At 48.9% G+C, this 14,812-nt stretch overlaps 1 protein-coding gene across 1 annotated transcript in view; it reads right to left on the reverse strand.

The window, feature by feature from the left end:
* Positions 1–715: 715 nt before the first annotated feature.
* SLCO2A1 (solute carrier organic anion transporter family member 2A1) overlaps positions 716–14,812 on the reverse strand; it is a 43,057-nt gene continuing 28,960 nt past the window's right edge. The window contains exons 6-14 of the mRNA XM_009666865.2: positions 13,030–13,163; positions 11,388–11,469; positions 9,986–10,150; positions 9,150–9,339; positions 5,449–5,608; positions 4,158–4,327; positions 2,994–3,058; positions 2,294–2,414; positions 716–1,662 (exon numbers count right to left, since the gene is read on the reverse strand). Coding sequence (XP_009665160.1) covers positions 1,542–1,662; positions 2,294–2,414; positions 2,994–3,058; positions 4,158–4,327; positions 5,449–5,608; positions 9,150–9,339; positions 9,986–10,150; positions 11,388–11,469; positions 13,030–13,163 — 1,208 coding nt within the window. The 3' untranslated portion in view covers positions 716–1,541. The remainder of the gene's footprint in view (positions 1,663–2,293; positions 2,415–2,993; positions 3,059–4,157; positions 4,328–5,448; positions 5,609–9,149; positions 9,340–9,985; positions 10,151–11,387; positions 11,470–13,029; positions 13,164–14,812) is intronic.

Raw genomic sequence — 14,812 nt, forward strand, 5'->3', positions numbered from 1 at the left:
GGTGTCGAGAGGATGAGGCCAGTCTCTTCTCCATGGTGCCAAGCAGCAGGACAAGAGGCAATGGGCAGAAACTGAACCACAGGCAGTTCCATGTGAACATGAGGAAAAACTTCTTGACTGTGAGGGTGACTGAGCATTGGAACAGGTTGCCCAGAGAGGTAGTGGAGTCTCCTTCCCTGGAGATATTCAAAACCCGTCTGGATGCGATCCTGGGAAATATGCTCTGGAGGTCCCTGCTGGAGCAGGGAGGTTGGGCTAGATGATCTCCAGAGGTCCCTTCCAACCTCAACCGTTCTGTGATTCTGTGAAATTGTTGGGTGTGTGACAACAAATACCTGGGCTAGATTTCTGCCTAGAGGAGCTGAGCTACTCCTTGCTTATCTAAAGGTAATCTGAAAGGTGCTAAGCTCTGTAGAACCTCCTCAGTCCCGGGGCCAGGAGAGCAGGAGCTCCATGGTGGACCTACAAAGGTCACTGCGAGGAACACCTCTACCATCTTCCCTTTCCAGAGGTCTCCAACGGGGCCTGTTGCTCAGAGGGAGAGACTTTCTTCCATAGAAAAGCACCAAACACACGGTGCACCAAATCTGCAATTCTTCCTGTTAGCTGGCGAGGGATAACAGCACCTCCTAGGATGTGTCCTGCAGTCGTCTCAGGAACCTAACCCATGGTGAAAGGAGAAGGATCTCACGGGGAGATCAGCAAAACACCACAATTGGAAAAGTGATGTTTATTAAAAAACAAATGAACACATATTCTGTAATAAACCACTAGTAATAACTTTTTACAATTCATGTACGTGTCCACAGTGACCTGTGTGAGGTGTACAGCGAGGGAGAGGGAAAGGGACAGTTCTCCAGTGCTTCTCAGACTTCTCCCCTACTCTTGTCCCAGCCAGGCAGACATTGCCTGGCTTGCAACATGCTGAGCCAAAGCAGGCTCTTTGCCCTGAGCAGGCACCTCTGTGGAAAAGGGATGAGGCTGGGCTGCAGACCTTCCTCCAGCTCCTGCTCCCCTGTCCTTACCCCTTCCTGGAGACCTGTAACTGCTCAAATGTTCCTGCTTGCCTCACAACAAACCTTCAGCATTTCCCAAGAGGCAGTCATCGTGGCTGGAGGCTGTCCTCTTCCCAAAGTGATGGACGAGGCTCCGCCAAAGGATGTGGGAGGACCCAGTCCTGGCCACGACTAGTCCAGAGCTAGCCCTGGCACCCATGACCTAGCTCACGACCACGCTGGCAGGTCCCTGCTAGGGTTGGTTACGGAGCTGGCATGAGGCAGTGCTCTCATTGTAACATGGGTGAGCTGCTGCTGGGTAATCGCAGCCCTCCCGAAGAGTCTGGCTGGGAAGTCCCTTCTTGGGAGCACAGAGATGTTTCACTGCAGGCTGGGTAGGTGCGTTGCAGTGCAAGTTGCAGTAGAGGAGTTTGGAGCTTGGCTGCTAATATGAAATTGCTCCCTCACAAAAAAAACATTGACAAAGTACTGGTAGTGGGTACAGGCAGGTTGGGGAGGTACATTCAGAGTCAGTCCTTGGGCAGGCTACACCAGACCAGCTGCCTTCTCTTGCACATTGTATTCCTTACTCTTCTTCACTTTCCAGCTGATGAGGACAAGAAGCACGGTGCCTATCACTTTGTACCCAATCTGCAGGCCTAAGTATCTGTCAAGAGAAAAGAGGAGAGTGTCATTCCTGCCAGGAGCAACACAGGGCCTTGTTCTGTCTAAAGATAGGATTGTTGCTGTGTAGGAAATGGAGTCCAGCTAGCCTCATCCTGGCTTGAGCTGTGGCCTGTTCTCATTCCAGCTTTGGGCGCGGCTGTGGTGGGACACACTAGGGCAGGATTCTTCCCCTACAACAGGACATGGCCTGTGCTTCACCTGTGTGTTTGGAGCCAGACCTAGAGGTGTGCTGGGGCCATGGGAACTGAAGGACCTGCTTTGTTGTCCTCCAATTTCTGCCTTGAAAATAATCCCAAAGGAGCTGGATTTTCTTGGTGAGGCAACATGACTAGTGAACCTGACGAGGACACACATCTCTGCAGGATGGAGCCCCAAGCACCCAAGACTGGGCTCCAGAAACTGCCTCTTAGCAAGTTCAGGGGATGTTGCAAATGAGCGTGGGGCATGAGCATGGCGCATTCACCTTCCTGGGGGGTATTTGTGGACCTAGCCAGAAACACTGCAGCCGTGTGTGTGTGTGTGCATTTGTGTGTGTGTGTATGTGTGTGTGTGTGTGTGTGTGTGTGTGTGCGCGCGCGTTGTGATCCTGTGGAACGAGCGCGTGCATGTACCTGTTGCGGAGGAAGTCATTGTTGTAGTAGACGCAGAACCTGCGCTGGGTGCACTGTTTCTGCCAGTAGATGCAGGAAGAGTCAATGAGGGCACCGAACATGGCCGGAGCTGGCAACCAGGCTTTGGAGAGAGAAGCTGGGTCAGGTCACATGTCACCTGCCAGTGCTACCAATTCCCCTTCCTGCCCTGCAGCGTCGCACGCTTGTGTGCCTACATGCCTCATCCCCTGGAGTCAAACCCAGCAGCTCTCAAAGCAATCCTAAATGGTACTCTGCTTATTGACTTTGCCTGCTGTCCCTTTGCCTCCCTCAGGAGGTTCAACAACTCTTGTTGAGTGAGCCCGAGTGAAAGCTTTAGCAAGCTATCCACTGCTTATTGTTTCTTGGAGACCCCTCAACACCACCAGGGAGAGGTCTCAGTTGGTAGCTGGAGCTATGGCGAATCAGGATCTGGCCCCAGCTGCTGCACTGCAGAGCTTGGCTGTAAATGAGGGTTTGCAGCCTTTTATTGGAATGGCGAAACATAAGGATCAAACCCAAACCAGGTTGCACTCTGCAGGGATCCACCAAATGGCCCAAGTTAATAATTATCAGAAAGAGACAGGAGGCTCTGAGAGCTCTACTGTCTTCCCTTTGTTTTCTCCCAGTTTACGCAGTTGCTGCAAGGTTATGTGGGAGCTGTAAAGAGATGGACACTCACCTAGCACTCTCATTAGTAAGAACTGGACTCCAATGGCAAATGACTTCTCATCTTGATTCACCACCCTGCAAGAGAGAAGTCACGAGAGCTGGCAACTAACAGAAAGCTATGCTTGTCACCGAGAGTGGGCAGCTACTGTGCATGGCTGCAGCACTGCATTCAGGGTTTTTGGGTTCACTGAGTCTAACAGGAGCCATCAGGTGTAGCTACTTCAAACCGCATTTCTCCCCAGTGACTCTGAACCGAAGAGAGCTGGGAAGCGGGGGAGCAGACGCTGAACAATTCTCAGGAGAGCAGGATGAGATCAGAGGTCCTCACTAGAGAGAGCTGCCTGGAAACCCGTAGGGATTTTCAGTGAAAAGTCATGAAGGCAATGTAAAGTGTGGGGTTTGGTTTTTAAGAAACGTCTTGCTCAGTTTTCCCAGAAAGCCAAACACAAACAACAGCCTTACTGAAAACTGGAAACACTCCACTTTTTAGAAAATGCCATCTTAAGTACCCTGATTCCCAACCAGGAGTGGTGGGGGACAGTAGGGGGTCACTGATAGGGGCATTCAAAGTGTGCAAATGCGGGGAGCTCCTGCTTTCTGCAGGGAGTTCCTGCTTTCTGCAGATGCTCTTTGGCAAGTTTCCTAAGAAAAGGGAAACCTGCAAAATTTGTTCACTTAATGAAAAAGCCCTTCTCCTCGTCAGATATTTATGCAGCTGTAATATATTGCCTGGCTCTCATGGCAATGCTCAGTCACATTACACACACCTCACCCTGGGCAGATGTCCTCACCGCCCCAACTCAATGACAGGCAGTTTACACCTCCTAATTTGGCCCTGTCCAAACTTGGAATGTTTGCATGTTGAAGAGGCAAGTTCTGCAGCTGGTCAAATGACAACCTTCCTTGCAACTTTATGGGCATGAAAGTGCTATGGGTTTGGAAACTCAATCTCTGGCCTGAAGCAAGGGGATAAATAGTGGACTGGAAACAAAGAACAAATCACTTTGGGCTGGGCCTGTTGTGTCCTGAAGCGGGGGGAGGAAGGAGAACCAAGAGAGGTTTCTTCTTTCCACAACTCCCAAGAGGCTGTTTGGAGGCTCCGTTAATCCCAGCGTGAGGATCCCAGCAGATTGTGCTTTACATGCGCCTTTTGAAACCTTGGCGTGTTACTCACCGTAAAACCATCATGTAGAGGGGATTGTGGGACAGGCATGCTACCAGTGCAGCAAAAGAGATGAGGAATATGGCAGGAAGGAGCATGTGGGAACAGCTGAGGGGACAGGACCCAGTCTTTGCTGAGGACGGCTTGTTCATGGCAGGGATCAGGGAACAGTTCCTGTAGATCTATTGGAAACGGTTGGAAAAACTGTAAAGCTCCGGAAGTCAAGAGTGAGGTTTTCGGCAACACAATAGGCTACAGTGCTAGCTGGAGGAAAATTACTTCTTGAACCTGTGGCAGGAGTGAGAGGAGGACAGGGACAATGTTTTAAGAAAAACTGTCAAGAAGAGTTTACTGCACACAGGAATTTGGCAACCATAAGGATAGAGGCAAATCGAAATCATTGCTCCCCGGCTGTGACTTTGTGCAAACGTGATGAGAGCATCAATTCCAATTCTAATGGAATAGCCCTTCTAGTGGAAGCCCAGCATCCTGCAACACGGTAGGCTGCTGTTTTTCATTTTGCTGAGCAAACCCCCAAGGCTTTACAGAAATTCCCCAGTATTGTTGTGATGTTATGCTACACTCAGGCAGATCTGCCCTCATCTAAGTGAGAAGTGGCAGCCTGGTGCTCCAAGTCATGAGAAATGATTGGTGTGAACCTCAGATGACCATAGGCATCAGAGTTCTTCCTTCACTTGGAAGAAACACTCATGACCTCCTGGTGTTTTATGATCAGCTTATTCAGAATAGTAAATTACTGGCAGATCTACATAGCGGCAGCGCAACGAAGTCTCGCTCTTCAGCTGCCCGTCTCCCAGCTCTAGTCCTTGACATGCATTCATACAGTGCCTTACAGACTCTATCACCTAGTAACAGCTGCCCTGTGCCAGTCAGGCACCATCTAATTCTCCATCCTTTTGCACACGCAAACTCCTGTTTTTGGCAGTGCAGTTAGGCCGCTGCCTAACTTCAGATGCGGCATTCTGACATTTCTCAGTTTGCATGTCCTTGCTCACACGCTGTCGAAGGAATCTGGCTTCCTCCACCAGGCCTTTGAAAGACTCACACTCCTCAGACAAAGCTCCCTGCTTGCCAGGCCTAAACTGCTCCACTGTGTTGTTACATTTCACGTTTTTCATATTTTACACCATTGGTGTAGCCTCCGCTGTCACCAGCAAGAAAGGTGCATTCTGCTTTGCAAACCCCCAAATCTTTAGGAAACACTTTGAATTTTGGCTCTTCAAGGCAACTGCATGGACAAGATAGCTCAGCTGTGTGGCCACCTCCTGGCCCTGCTACTTACCACTTGTTTGGGTGTGGAAGAATTAACAGTGCTGTTCGTGCAGCCAGCAAAACAAGGAGAGATGTACTCCACATTGTTTTCTCCACATACTGGGTGAAAGATGTGTTCAGAGCAGTGGCACCCACTGGGGGACTTAACCTGCTGTTGGGAACTTGATGTACTGCCAAAAGGGAGAAAATAAAAAAAGAATTAAAAAATAGGACAGGAGGAAAAAAAAATCCCTCCCTAGACTAGTTAACCAATTTCCCCATTCCTATTTGTGCTGGGTCACTGCCAGTAGCAATCTGGCCTTCTGCCCAATCCTGATCCCCTACAGATACCTCTGCAGTTTACAGTGAACTTAGCAGTAATTATATTATGTCTGCAAATGAGCACTCACGTGCTTTTTCTTTTTTCCCCTCCAGCTGAAAACTAATCAGCAAACGCCTGGAGAAATGTGCCTGGGCCCTATCCGAAACTGCACAAACAGATGTGCGAAAAGTGCTGGCTGGAAACATCGTTCAGCTAGAAACTGGAAGCAGGCTAGCTTCCAAACAAACCTGATGACAGAGTGAAAGTCAAGAGGACAAAACTAATTTATCTGTTCTGTCTTGCCTTACTACCTAAGAGAATTCATTTGCTGGAGCGGCATAGTCCATATTCTACAGAAATCCAACATCAGTGCCCCAGCTTTGGGCATGGTGGACAAGGGGTAAATGTCAAGTTCACGTGTCTGCATAGCTAACAGCTACCTAGAGCTCTACAGCAAAGGAGTTTTCATCTTAAGGCACTGCAGCCGCTGCAAGGGGAAAGGTTTCCAATGTAATATAAGGTAACACCTGGGGGTGGTCAGACCAGTCTAGGTAACAAACTGGACTCAAGAAGCTTGCAGGTGTTGCAGAAGAATATAAGGGAAAAGGGAGAGAGGAGAAGATCTGGAAGCTGTGACTGTAAGAAGAGAGGAGCTGAGCCCAACCATTGTTTGAGAAGTGAGAATATTTACTGACCCCCTGATAAAGTCTCTGATGAGAAGAAAGGGTCTACTTGGGTGTGAGGTCCAAGGAGATGACCTCTTTGGGTTTGTAAGGCAGTGTTTTTGTGTTCTCGGTTCCTTTTTAGACAGCACAAGGCAAGGAAGGTGTAAGCACCCCTTAGCATACCTCTTCCTCCTGGCATGCACTGCAAACTGCTGCAAGAAAGAGCATGGGCACCTTATTCACAGGTCTTTCTCAAGCAGCCTTGTGCCACTTGTGGACTGACTCTTACCAGGTAGACACCAGCAGCTCTGCAAGCCCAGAAGCTGCTAGAAGCTAGAGGATCCACCCTAAACTCTCAGAAGCCTACAGCCCCATCCGTCCCACCCCGTATGTTACACAAGTTTGGAGAAAAGGAAAGGGGCGAGCTACATCTGTGAGGTAAGGATTCTGATGACAAATATGGAAGGCATAAAACAAGTCACTGCCTTCCCCTAGCCTCTTCTTTCATGGACATCCCTCTGCCAGCTCCCAGCTATGTCAGCAAACGCCATCAAGACTGGTGTATCTCAGAGAGGCTGAGACAGGCAGTTAATCTGACACTGGTGGCAGGAGAAAAACGTTATGTGAAGGCTATGTGGCAGTTCCTGGCTTTCAGATGCAGAGGTTTTGTAAAGGTGATGCCATGATGCCTTCAAAAATTTAGCTCAGAAAGAACCTGGTCTTGAGCTGAGGGATATCCTTGCAGCATTTGAAGTCTTGCTCTCATACAAAAAGCAGGAATGTCAATGCTTCACTGGGCATCTTCAGAGCTGAGGCCATTCTCTCCAGTCAATGCTTCTGTCTGGGACTGCATCCAGTAGGGCTGCACACTGAGCCATTTCACATCCCTGTGATACATGGATGCAGGGAGTGGGGAGAGAAGGGATGATGTGGTCCTGCTATGTATCTTACATGTCTCCTGTTCCACTTCTACCCTCAGTTTAGGGAAGAGATTTGGGACGACTCTCTGCTTCTGACTGACTTCACTTTTGCTGCCCCTGCCAAGGAGGATCTACCCTATTTTAGAAAAACAGACTCCTAGCATGCACTTATTCTTGCTGAGTGGAGGCCAGTGTCCCAGTAGGCTTACACTTGGGTTTATACTTCTCAGCATCCGCCCTCTCTATGTTGCAAGCTAACGTAGTGCAAATCCCTTTAGACTGAGCTGTCCAGGGAAACTGAATTACAAGGGCTGTCAACACCCTGCCCATCTTGGCTTCCTTTTGTCTCCCAAGGCCTCCCGCACTCCATCATCCTACCTGGACACTGGCAAGCTGCTTCATTACAGCAATCACCAAAACGAAGGTAAAAAAAGTGCCTGGGAATGTCCTTGTTCTTATGCCTTCACATGCTCATGACTTTCACAGCACATTCTGTGCAGATCTCATTGCAAATTATAAACACGCCATCCGCTAACTATGACTCTGTTTGCAGAGTTCTGTTGCTTTACTTTGCTATGGTTATTTAAGTGCTTTTTAAGTGGGCAAGTGGAGAAGTACACTGACTGCCCGCTGCCCTGCCCTTCACCCCTCTGACATATCGCTGGGACAGGAGGCTTATCACTGGTGAAGGGAAATATTTGTATGAAAGCCCCTTGCTGAAATGTTGGCAGTGCACTGGGAAACAGGTTGAGTACGAGGCACTTGACAACAAGCTTCGGGTGGAGTCTAAATGTGGTTTTATCTTAAAAAAGTAAAAAGATGTGATAAGAGTCAAAAGTTTCCACTCAGGCAAATACAAATGTGATTCCCAGCTGGGATGAAGACAGCAGGCAAGCTGCCCATGTGTGGAGTTGATTTGGACATGAGCACTGACACCACACATTACTGACCCTTTCTCCCCCTAGAAATGCAGAGCTAGAGGGAAAAGCATGCCCTGTTTGCTTGGTACAGAAAATCACGGACACATGCCCTCACCATTAGATCCCTTCCAGGCAGTGGGATTCGGGAGCAAACAGGAAAGTGGCCATATCTCCTGCCCTCTCTTCTCCACGTGCATATATATGCACGTGCACCCCCACAGACATTCAGGTCAGAAATGGTCATTAGATCATCTGATTTGAACTAAGCTGCGCATGACAGGCCAGGGCTGTTCCAAAGGCTCTGCTGGAGCCCTCACCGTCTAAAAACGCCTACAGAGTGCAGGGGCTGAGATAAGGTGTCTGAAGAGCCTGTTACTTTGGAGCAGAACACTCATATTCTGAAGGACTACTGGCATGTCCACCTCCAAAAACTGATGCCCAGGTGGCCAAATAGCCTTCAGACACTCACTGCATGGTGCCGAGTCCCGTCCCAAGGGTTCCTTCCTAACCCCAAACAGCCTAGCTCTGTTAGCTGGGGACAGCCCATAGGAATGGGATTCACAGCTTGCTTCTCCTGGTCTCGTGAGTAGGCTGGTGGGACTCTGCCCTGTCTGTGCTTTGATGGGACCAAGCTGCATCATGTCCAAGAAAACACAGTCCCTGGGAGCAGAAGTAGCAAGAAAACAGCCTGCAGGGTTCTCGATGAGTGGCTAGCACTTCCCACCTGGCCTGCCCACTTATGTGTGAGCCATGGAGTCACTGTGGACCACAGAATGGGTTACCCTAATACAGGTCTAGGGGGTAGCTGACACCACCGGTTGACAGTGACAGACATCCCTGCAGTAGGTCAAAAGCTGGTGAGAGAGGGAATTAAGAGATAGAAACAATCCAAGCGCCTGTGTTACCTGGAGGGGTAGATCCCATCAATGCGCCCTGTGGAGCAGCCCATGAAGAAGATAGGCAGGCAGATGAGGATGGAGAAGACAAGCACCACCACAGCAAACCTTGGGATGGCCCGGAGGGAAAAGGCAAAGCGTTTCATGACTATTCCTCCTAATAGCATCCCGAGTGCTGCTGCTGGCAGGTTCACAGCTCCTGCAGAGGAACAGAGAGGTATTAGCCTGAGGTCCTACCTGCCAAGACCTCTCTGCTAAAAGGGGGTGGAGTTAGTTGTTTCGTGGCCTTTGTGGTGGCTGGGAGAACCCATAGACCATGCCGTTACTGAAGATGGACCAAAGACAAAGGCAGCTGACACCTACCGGTGGCCTCAGGCTCAGAAGTCTGACTAGAGATACAAGACCAAGCTTGGTGCATAATCATCTGTTGGTTTGCTTTTGCCAACTTCTTTAATCATCATTGAGATCAATACCTGCTTCACCCATGTAGCAGGGCCACCCATTTCCAGTGAGAGCTGTTTCTGGCCCACAAGTACAAGCAAACAGACGCAGTCAGTCACTGAGAGGCTGCATGACAGGCATCAGTCTGGCCTCACCCCTGCTGGCATCTCAGGGCAGGAAAAAGAAAAGGAAAAACTTATCAACTGGCTCAGAGTGGTCGCCAGCTCTCATCTCTGTCCTTCCCAGATGCTGTACTAGGAAAATGAGTTTTCAGTAACTTCCTCTAGTATGATTAAAAAGCCTAGGAAATATGGGCAGGTGGTTCCCTGTTGATGAATGTATTTTCCACTATGGCTGCACCCGTTAGAGTTCAGGTGCGCGTGCCTTCATCAGGCCATGCTCACCAATGAGAAAGTTGGCATAGGAAGACGTGGCACCATACTGCTTCTCCAGGAACTTGTTGAGGAAGGTGGCAAGACCTGCAATGACTGAGGAGAAGCTGCACTGAGCCAGCACTAGGAGGATGAAGAGGGGGTTGAGGAGCAGTCTGAGGAAGATCTTTGGGAATCCTACAAGGAAACAGCAGGAAAAATGTAATTCAGCCATGTGTTTCTCACATCAGCAATTCATACCATGAAAAGAAAATGTTAGACATAGACTATTCCCAGTGAGCTAGTAAGGACATGGGAAAAATGGAGAGGGAGAACCCTGATTTGGCCAGGTAGCTGGCAGGGCAGTGGCCAAACTGCCCTGACAGTCAGGGTGGAGGGCCGACTCTGCCCACCACCCTCCCTTGCACACCATCCGTGATTCCAAAACCATAAGCTTTTAGAATGTTTAGCAGCCATAGTGCATTTATTTTTGAAGCTGGGGCCATATTCCTGGGTGGTGCAAACAAGCAAAAGGGCATGGATTTCAGTGGAGCCACATTGACTGAGCGTGGGGAAAGTCTGATGCCCGACATTGTGGATCATAATATATTTTCCTTATGGGACAGTGTATCACCCCTGCCCCAGCCAGGACAGCCCGGCTTTTCAGCACTGTCAGAATGACTCCAAGCTACTCAGGAGCTGCTCTGTTTGTTTGCTGTCTAATTAGCTTTCCTTTTCTAGCACAGAGTGCCATGGAGACCTGGCGTCATTCATCAAAGCCCAACGAGAAAGAGAAAAGGGAGATGACAGCCACAAGGTGTGACTGCAGTGGATGGGGAGGGAGGGAATGTCTTTGTCTGGAAAGAAGGCATTATGCAGCTAAAAAAAATTGTTGAACTGGCCCCTCTCATCAGCAATATGCCCACTCAAGCTGGTTTCAGCTGTATGTAAACAAATTGGTGTAAGCTGCAACATAGCAATCTTCTTAAAGCAACGGCTAGCGGCACCTGCAGCCCCTAACATTCCCGTGCAGCAGTGGGTTAAACACTCTGGGTAGCATTTTCTGGCATACCCATGTTATTTAAGAACCTCAGACTATTTTCAGAAATGACTCAGGCCCCTCAGACCTGCTGTGGGATGGAGGCCGTGTCTGTCTTCCAGTAGTTCCTAGTGAATGACTGTGCCTGCACAGCATGTTGTGCTGTGCAGTTAGGGGCTTGGGTGTTGGGCATGATAAGACCCTGAAGGACCCCAAGCTGGCTCCAGCGTCTTCACACAATGCAATGGAGACACTCAAAGGCTCTTGACAAGCACTCTCAGTTTGAAAAGGCGTGAATGGTCTCCACCTGCCCTAGTGTGGCTGGAGGCAGCAGTGTGGGCCACAACGCCTTCCATGTACACTATTCCCCCTCGCCATTAAGTGGCAGTTCTTTACTTTTTATGAATTCCAGCAAGGAGATTTCTTCAGCCTCTCCTTTCTCCATCTTCCTCAGCATACCAGACTCTGAATTTGGGTCCTGGGGAGGGAGAGAAAAACAGCCTGCTGTGAGAGGGGAGCATTTGTGTGTGAGTAGTACAGCTAGGTTAGGGAGGGGAGAGATTGCTATTTATCAGAGATGATCTTTTACCTCCTGCCAAACCTAACAATTTGCTTGAGTTTGCTCAAAGACTCACTGCAACTATTGAGTAGAGCAGCAAGGTAAAAAAGCTCATCCCATCCTGAGAGCTTTAAAGAGCTTGGAGAATTTTCCTCTCCTAAACCCTGACAGAACTAAAGACATCACTTTTTTAATTCTGCAAAAGGTCTCAAAATGAAATTTGGAGATGGGTCAACTGAAGTCTGCTGTGTCCTCTAACTGTAATTATGCAATTTTCTGGTTTTGATTTTGACCTTAAAAAATGATAATTAAGATTCTTCAAGCAACAAACTGTTTTTGAACCTAAACCATGAGTCTCGGGTTTAAAAAGGCTGAAATTGAACATTCTGATAATTTTGCATCTTTTTGTTTTGTTTTGTTTAATAGGAAACTTGTCTCTTTTCTTTAATGTTTTTTTCCAGGGAAAGAGCACATATTTCAAACACCTCTGCCTGACTTTATTCCAGCACTCCTCCCCTGTTTTGTTCACTTGGGGATACTCTGCTTCAAGCAGAAGCTGTCTATGCTGATGAGCCTGCTAACGTCAGTGGAGTGTAACCTTGTAGAGGACTGGGCGGGGGGGTGTTAAGATACAGCCTTTGCTAGCAGATTGGAGCACAACCAGTTAGGGTTCCTCAGAAGGGTCAAGTCACCAAGCACAGACCCCTAAGAAGCCATCCAGCCACCCCTCTCCCAGGTCTACCAAAAATCTTCTCAACAGAAGCTATCTAATTTTGTCTTAGGAGTTTGCAATAATGGAGCTTACACAGCTTTATTCTGCTAGAGAAAATCATATCAGTGCTCAGCTGACCTGCCTGTAAGAAAGACTTCTCCTAGCTCCAACTTCAGTCTTTCAGAGTTTTCCATTCATGTAATGGAAGCTCATCCCATCTGCTTTGTATCTAGCCATACTCTTCAGCCGAGCAGTTTCACTGCTAGGCTAAGCGACATATGGGACTCCTCAGTCTGTCCGGCGATCTGAACCAAAACCAGCTTCCCCTGCTCTGCTGGTGAATGGCAGCACTGGGGTGGATGGACTCGTTCTACCATAGTTTAAGGTCCACGACACACTGACTCTCAGCGAGCTTGTTGAGACCAGGGCCAGGCCAACCACTCACAGCAGAGCATGAGAGAAGTCCACAGGAGGAGAGGGCAAACAGGAAAGGAGCCACAGGAAGGAATGCAGCTAGTGGAAAAGGTGTGAGGTCTGTTTTTTTGCCTGCAGAGCTATGGTGAGGGAATAAAGGGTCCTGCCCCTCATCTGCTACAGGCGTGGAGCTTGTTTGAAAGATTTTTCACTTGTGAGTAATTACAAACTCATCTAAGAAAGTTCCTCTTCCTCCTCTGCATCCATCTTCTCCCATCTTCTCTAGGGGCGGGTATTCCCACCCAGAGCACAGCTCTGGCAAGATGTCTGGCCCTCCAGAGCCTGGGTCTTACCTTTCCTTTGAGCATGTACCGAGGGAAAAAGAAATAAGGAACGGAGGTGACCACCAAACAGCCTGAGGAGATCAAAAGTCCTAGCCACCAGGCTCCGATCCATCGCTGATCCTTTGGTGTCAGACTCACTGTTGCTGTAAGACACAAGGACCCATCATAAGAGCTCTGTTCCTGCGTATCTTAACAGTGAAAGGGGCTGTTTGAGTGTCCATTCAAATATGGACCAGTGGAGCACAAAGGGTTGGTATGGGCCTGTGTGTGGAACAGTCCAAGGGTCTCTACTGGCATAGAAGGGCAAATGGACAGAAGTGGGAGCGCCTGCCAGCATTTGTAATGGGTGCAAGATCAGCCATTGGTGCTGCATATCTGTGGGTCCCTTCACTTGACTAGATGTGGTTGTGTTTTTACCTCCTTTCCTCTAGCAAGGCACCTATCCTACCACTTCTTATCCAAATCACACTGAGCTTCACAAGTGCATGTAGGACAAATTTAGTTAGCCAAAATATGCTGAAGGCACAGATTCAAGTATTCCCTGTTGAGCCAGTCAGCAATGCAGTGAATGTGGGGGTCCAGCTCCATTCCTCTTTGCCTCAGGCACATGGTTTGTTTGGAATGTGGCTGGCTACAGAGATTGTCTAGTGAAGATGGGGACTGGAAAACTGCACAGCTACTTTCTTGGAAATAATTCCTCTCCCATTGTTCCAGCCTTGGTTAACTGTCTGCTTGCAGAGATCAAGGGAAGGAGCATTTTTAATGAGAGCAATTTCCGAGTGGACAAAGCTCCGAGCACTCACACCCTTCTCCGGAAAAAGGAGGAGAGATGAGATCCATTCTATCCCCAACACAGACATCCTTCAGAATAGCCAGCGTCACTCACAGGAGGTCGAAAGATTGCTTGGCTTGGCATGGAGAGCGCATCTCCCCATTGTTAGGATTTTACGAGTGGAAAAGGAACAAACAGTAGTCTCAGGCCTTTGCTGGTCCATGCAGGCTTCCTGCCAGGCAGGAATAACCCGGGGTGCGGTGTGAGAGGAGCCCACACCCCGCCAAAACAATCGCCTGACTTTCCCAAACAGGACCAATCCACTCTGGGTGCAGACGTCATCATGGAGCGACCACACAGAGACTGCTAAATCTGTCTGTCGCCACAAGGACCAAGCTAAGGCTTTTTTGCCGTTTCCTGCTTTGGATTCCTTTATTATTCTTATCAGGCACCAGACAAAAATGTCACACAGGCTCTGATCTCTTTAAGGAAACACAGGAAAAGCCACATTAATGATGAAGCTGGGGAGAATTCTTTAGTGATTAAGTTACCAGAAATCATAAGCACGCACAGCAGATAAAGAAAATAAGCCCTGTGGCAGGGTGCTGACCTGGTCCCACTCTCTACAGAGGCCATGTGCTGATAAAGGGTAGAGGAGAGCAGACTCGAGCCTCCCATGTACACTTAGGGCAGTGGCTGCACGCTTAGGGCAATGGCAGTCTTCTCGCTCCCAGGACACTTCACTACTGTCTCTGCTCCTCTCTACTGTGCTGGAATAATGCAACACTTTCTCAGCCTGGTGGCAGCAGGCACATTTCAGCAGCGATAGACGGTATTTCAGTTCAGCGCAATCCATGATTGAGATGTGAGAACGTCCCCAGTGCTGGCCTCTGCCTCAACAGGAACTGCAGATACAAGTTATGGCCATCTATATAGCCTTCTTTGTGGGGAGAGAGTGGATAAGCACACTCGGGGTGCTACTCCAGGTCATGCCTTTCTGGGAGAGTGGTTTTTGTGAGT

Source organism: Struthio camelus, chromosome 9 (assembly GCF_040807025.1).
Source record: "Struthio camelus isolate bStrCam1 chromosome 9, bStrCam1.hap1, whole genome shotgun sequence".
Classification (NCBI taxonomy): Eukaryota; Metazoa; Chordata; class Aves; order Struthioniformes; family Struthionidae; genus Struthio; species Struthio camelus.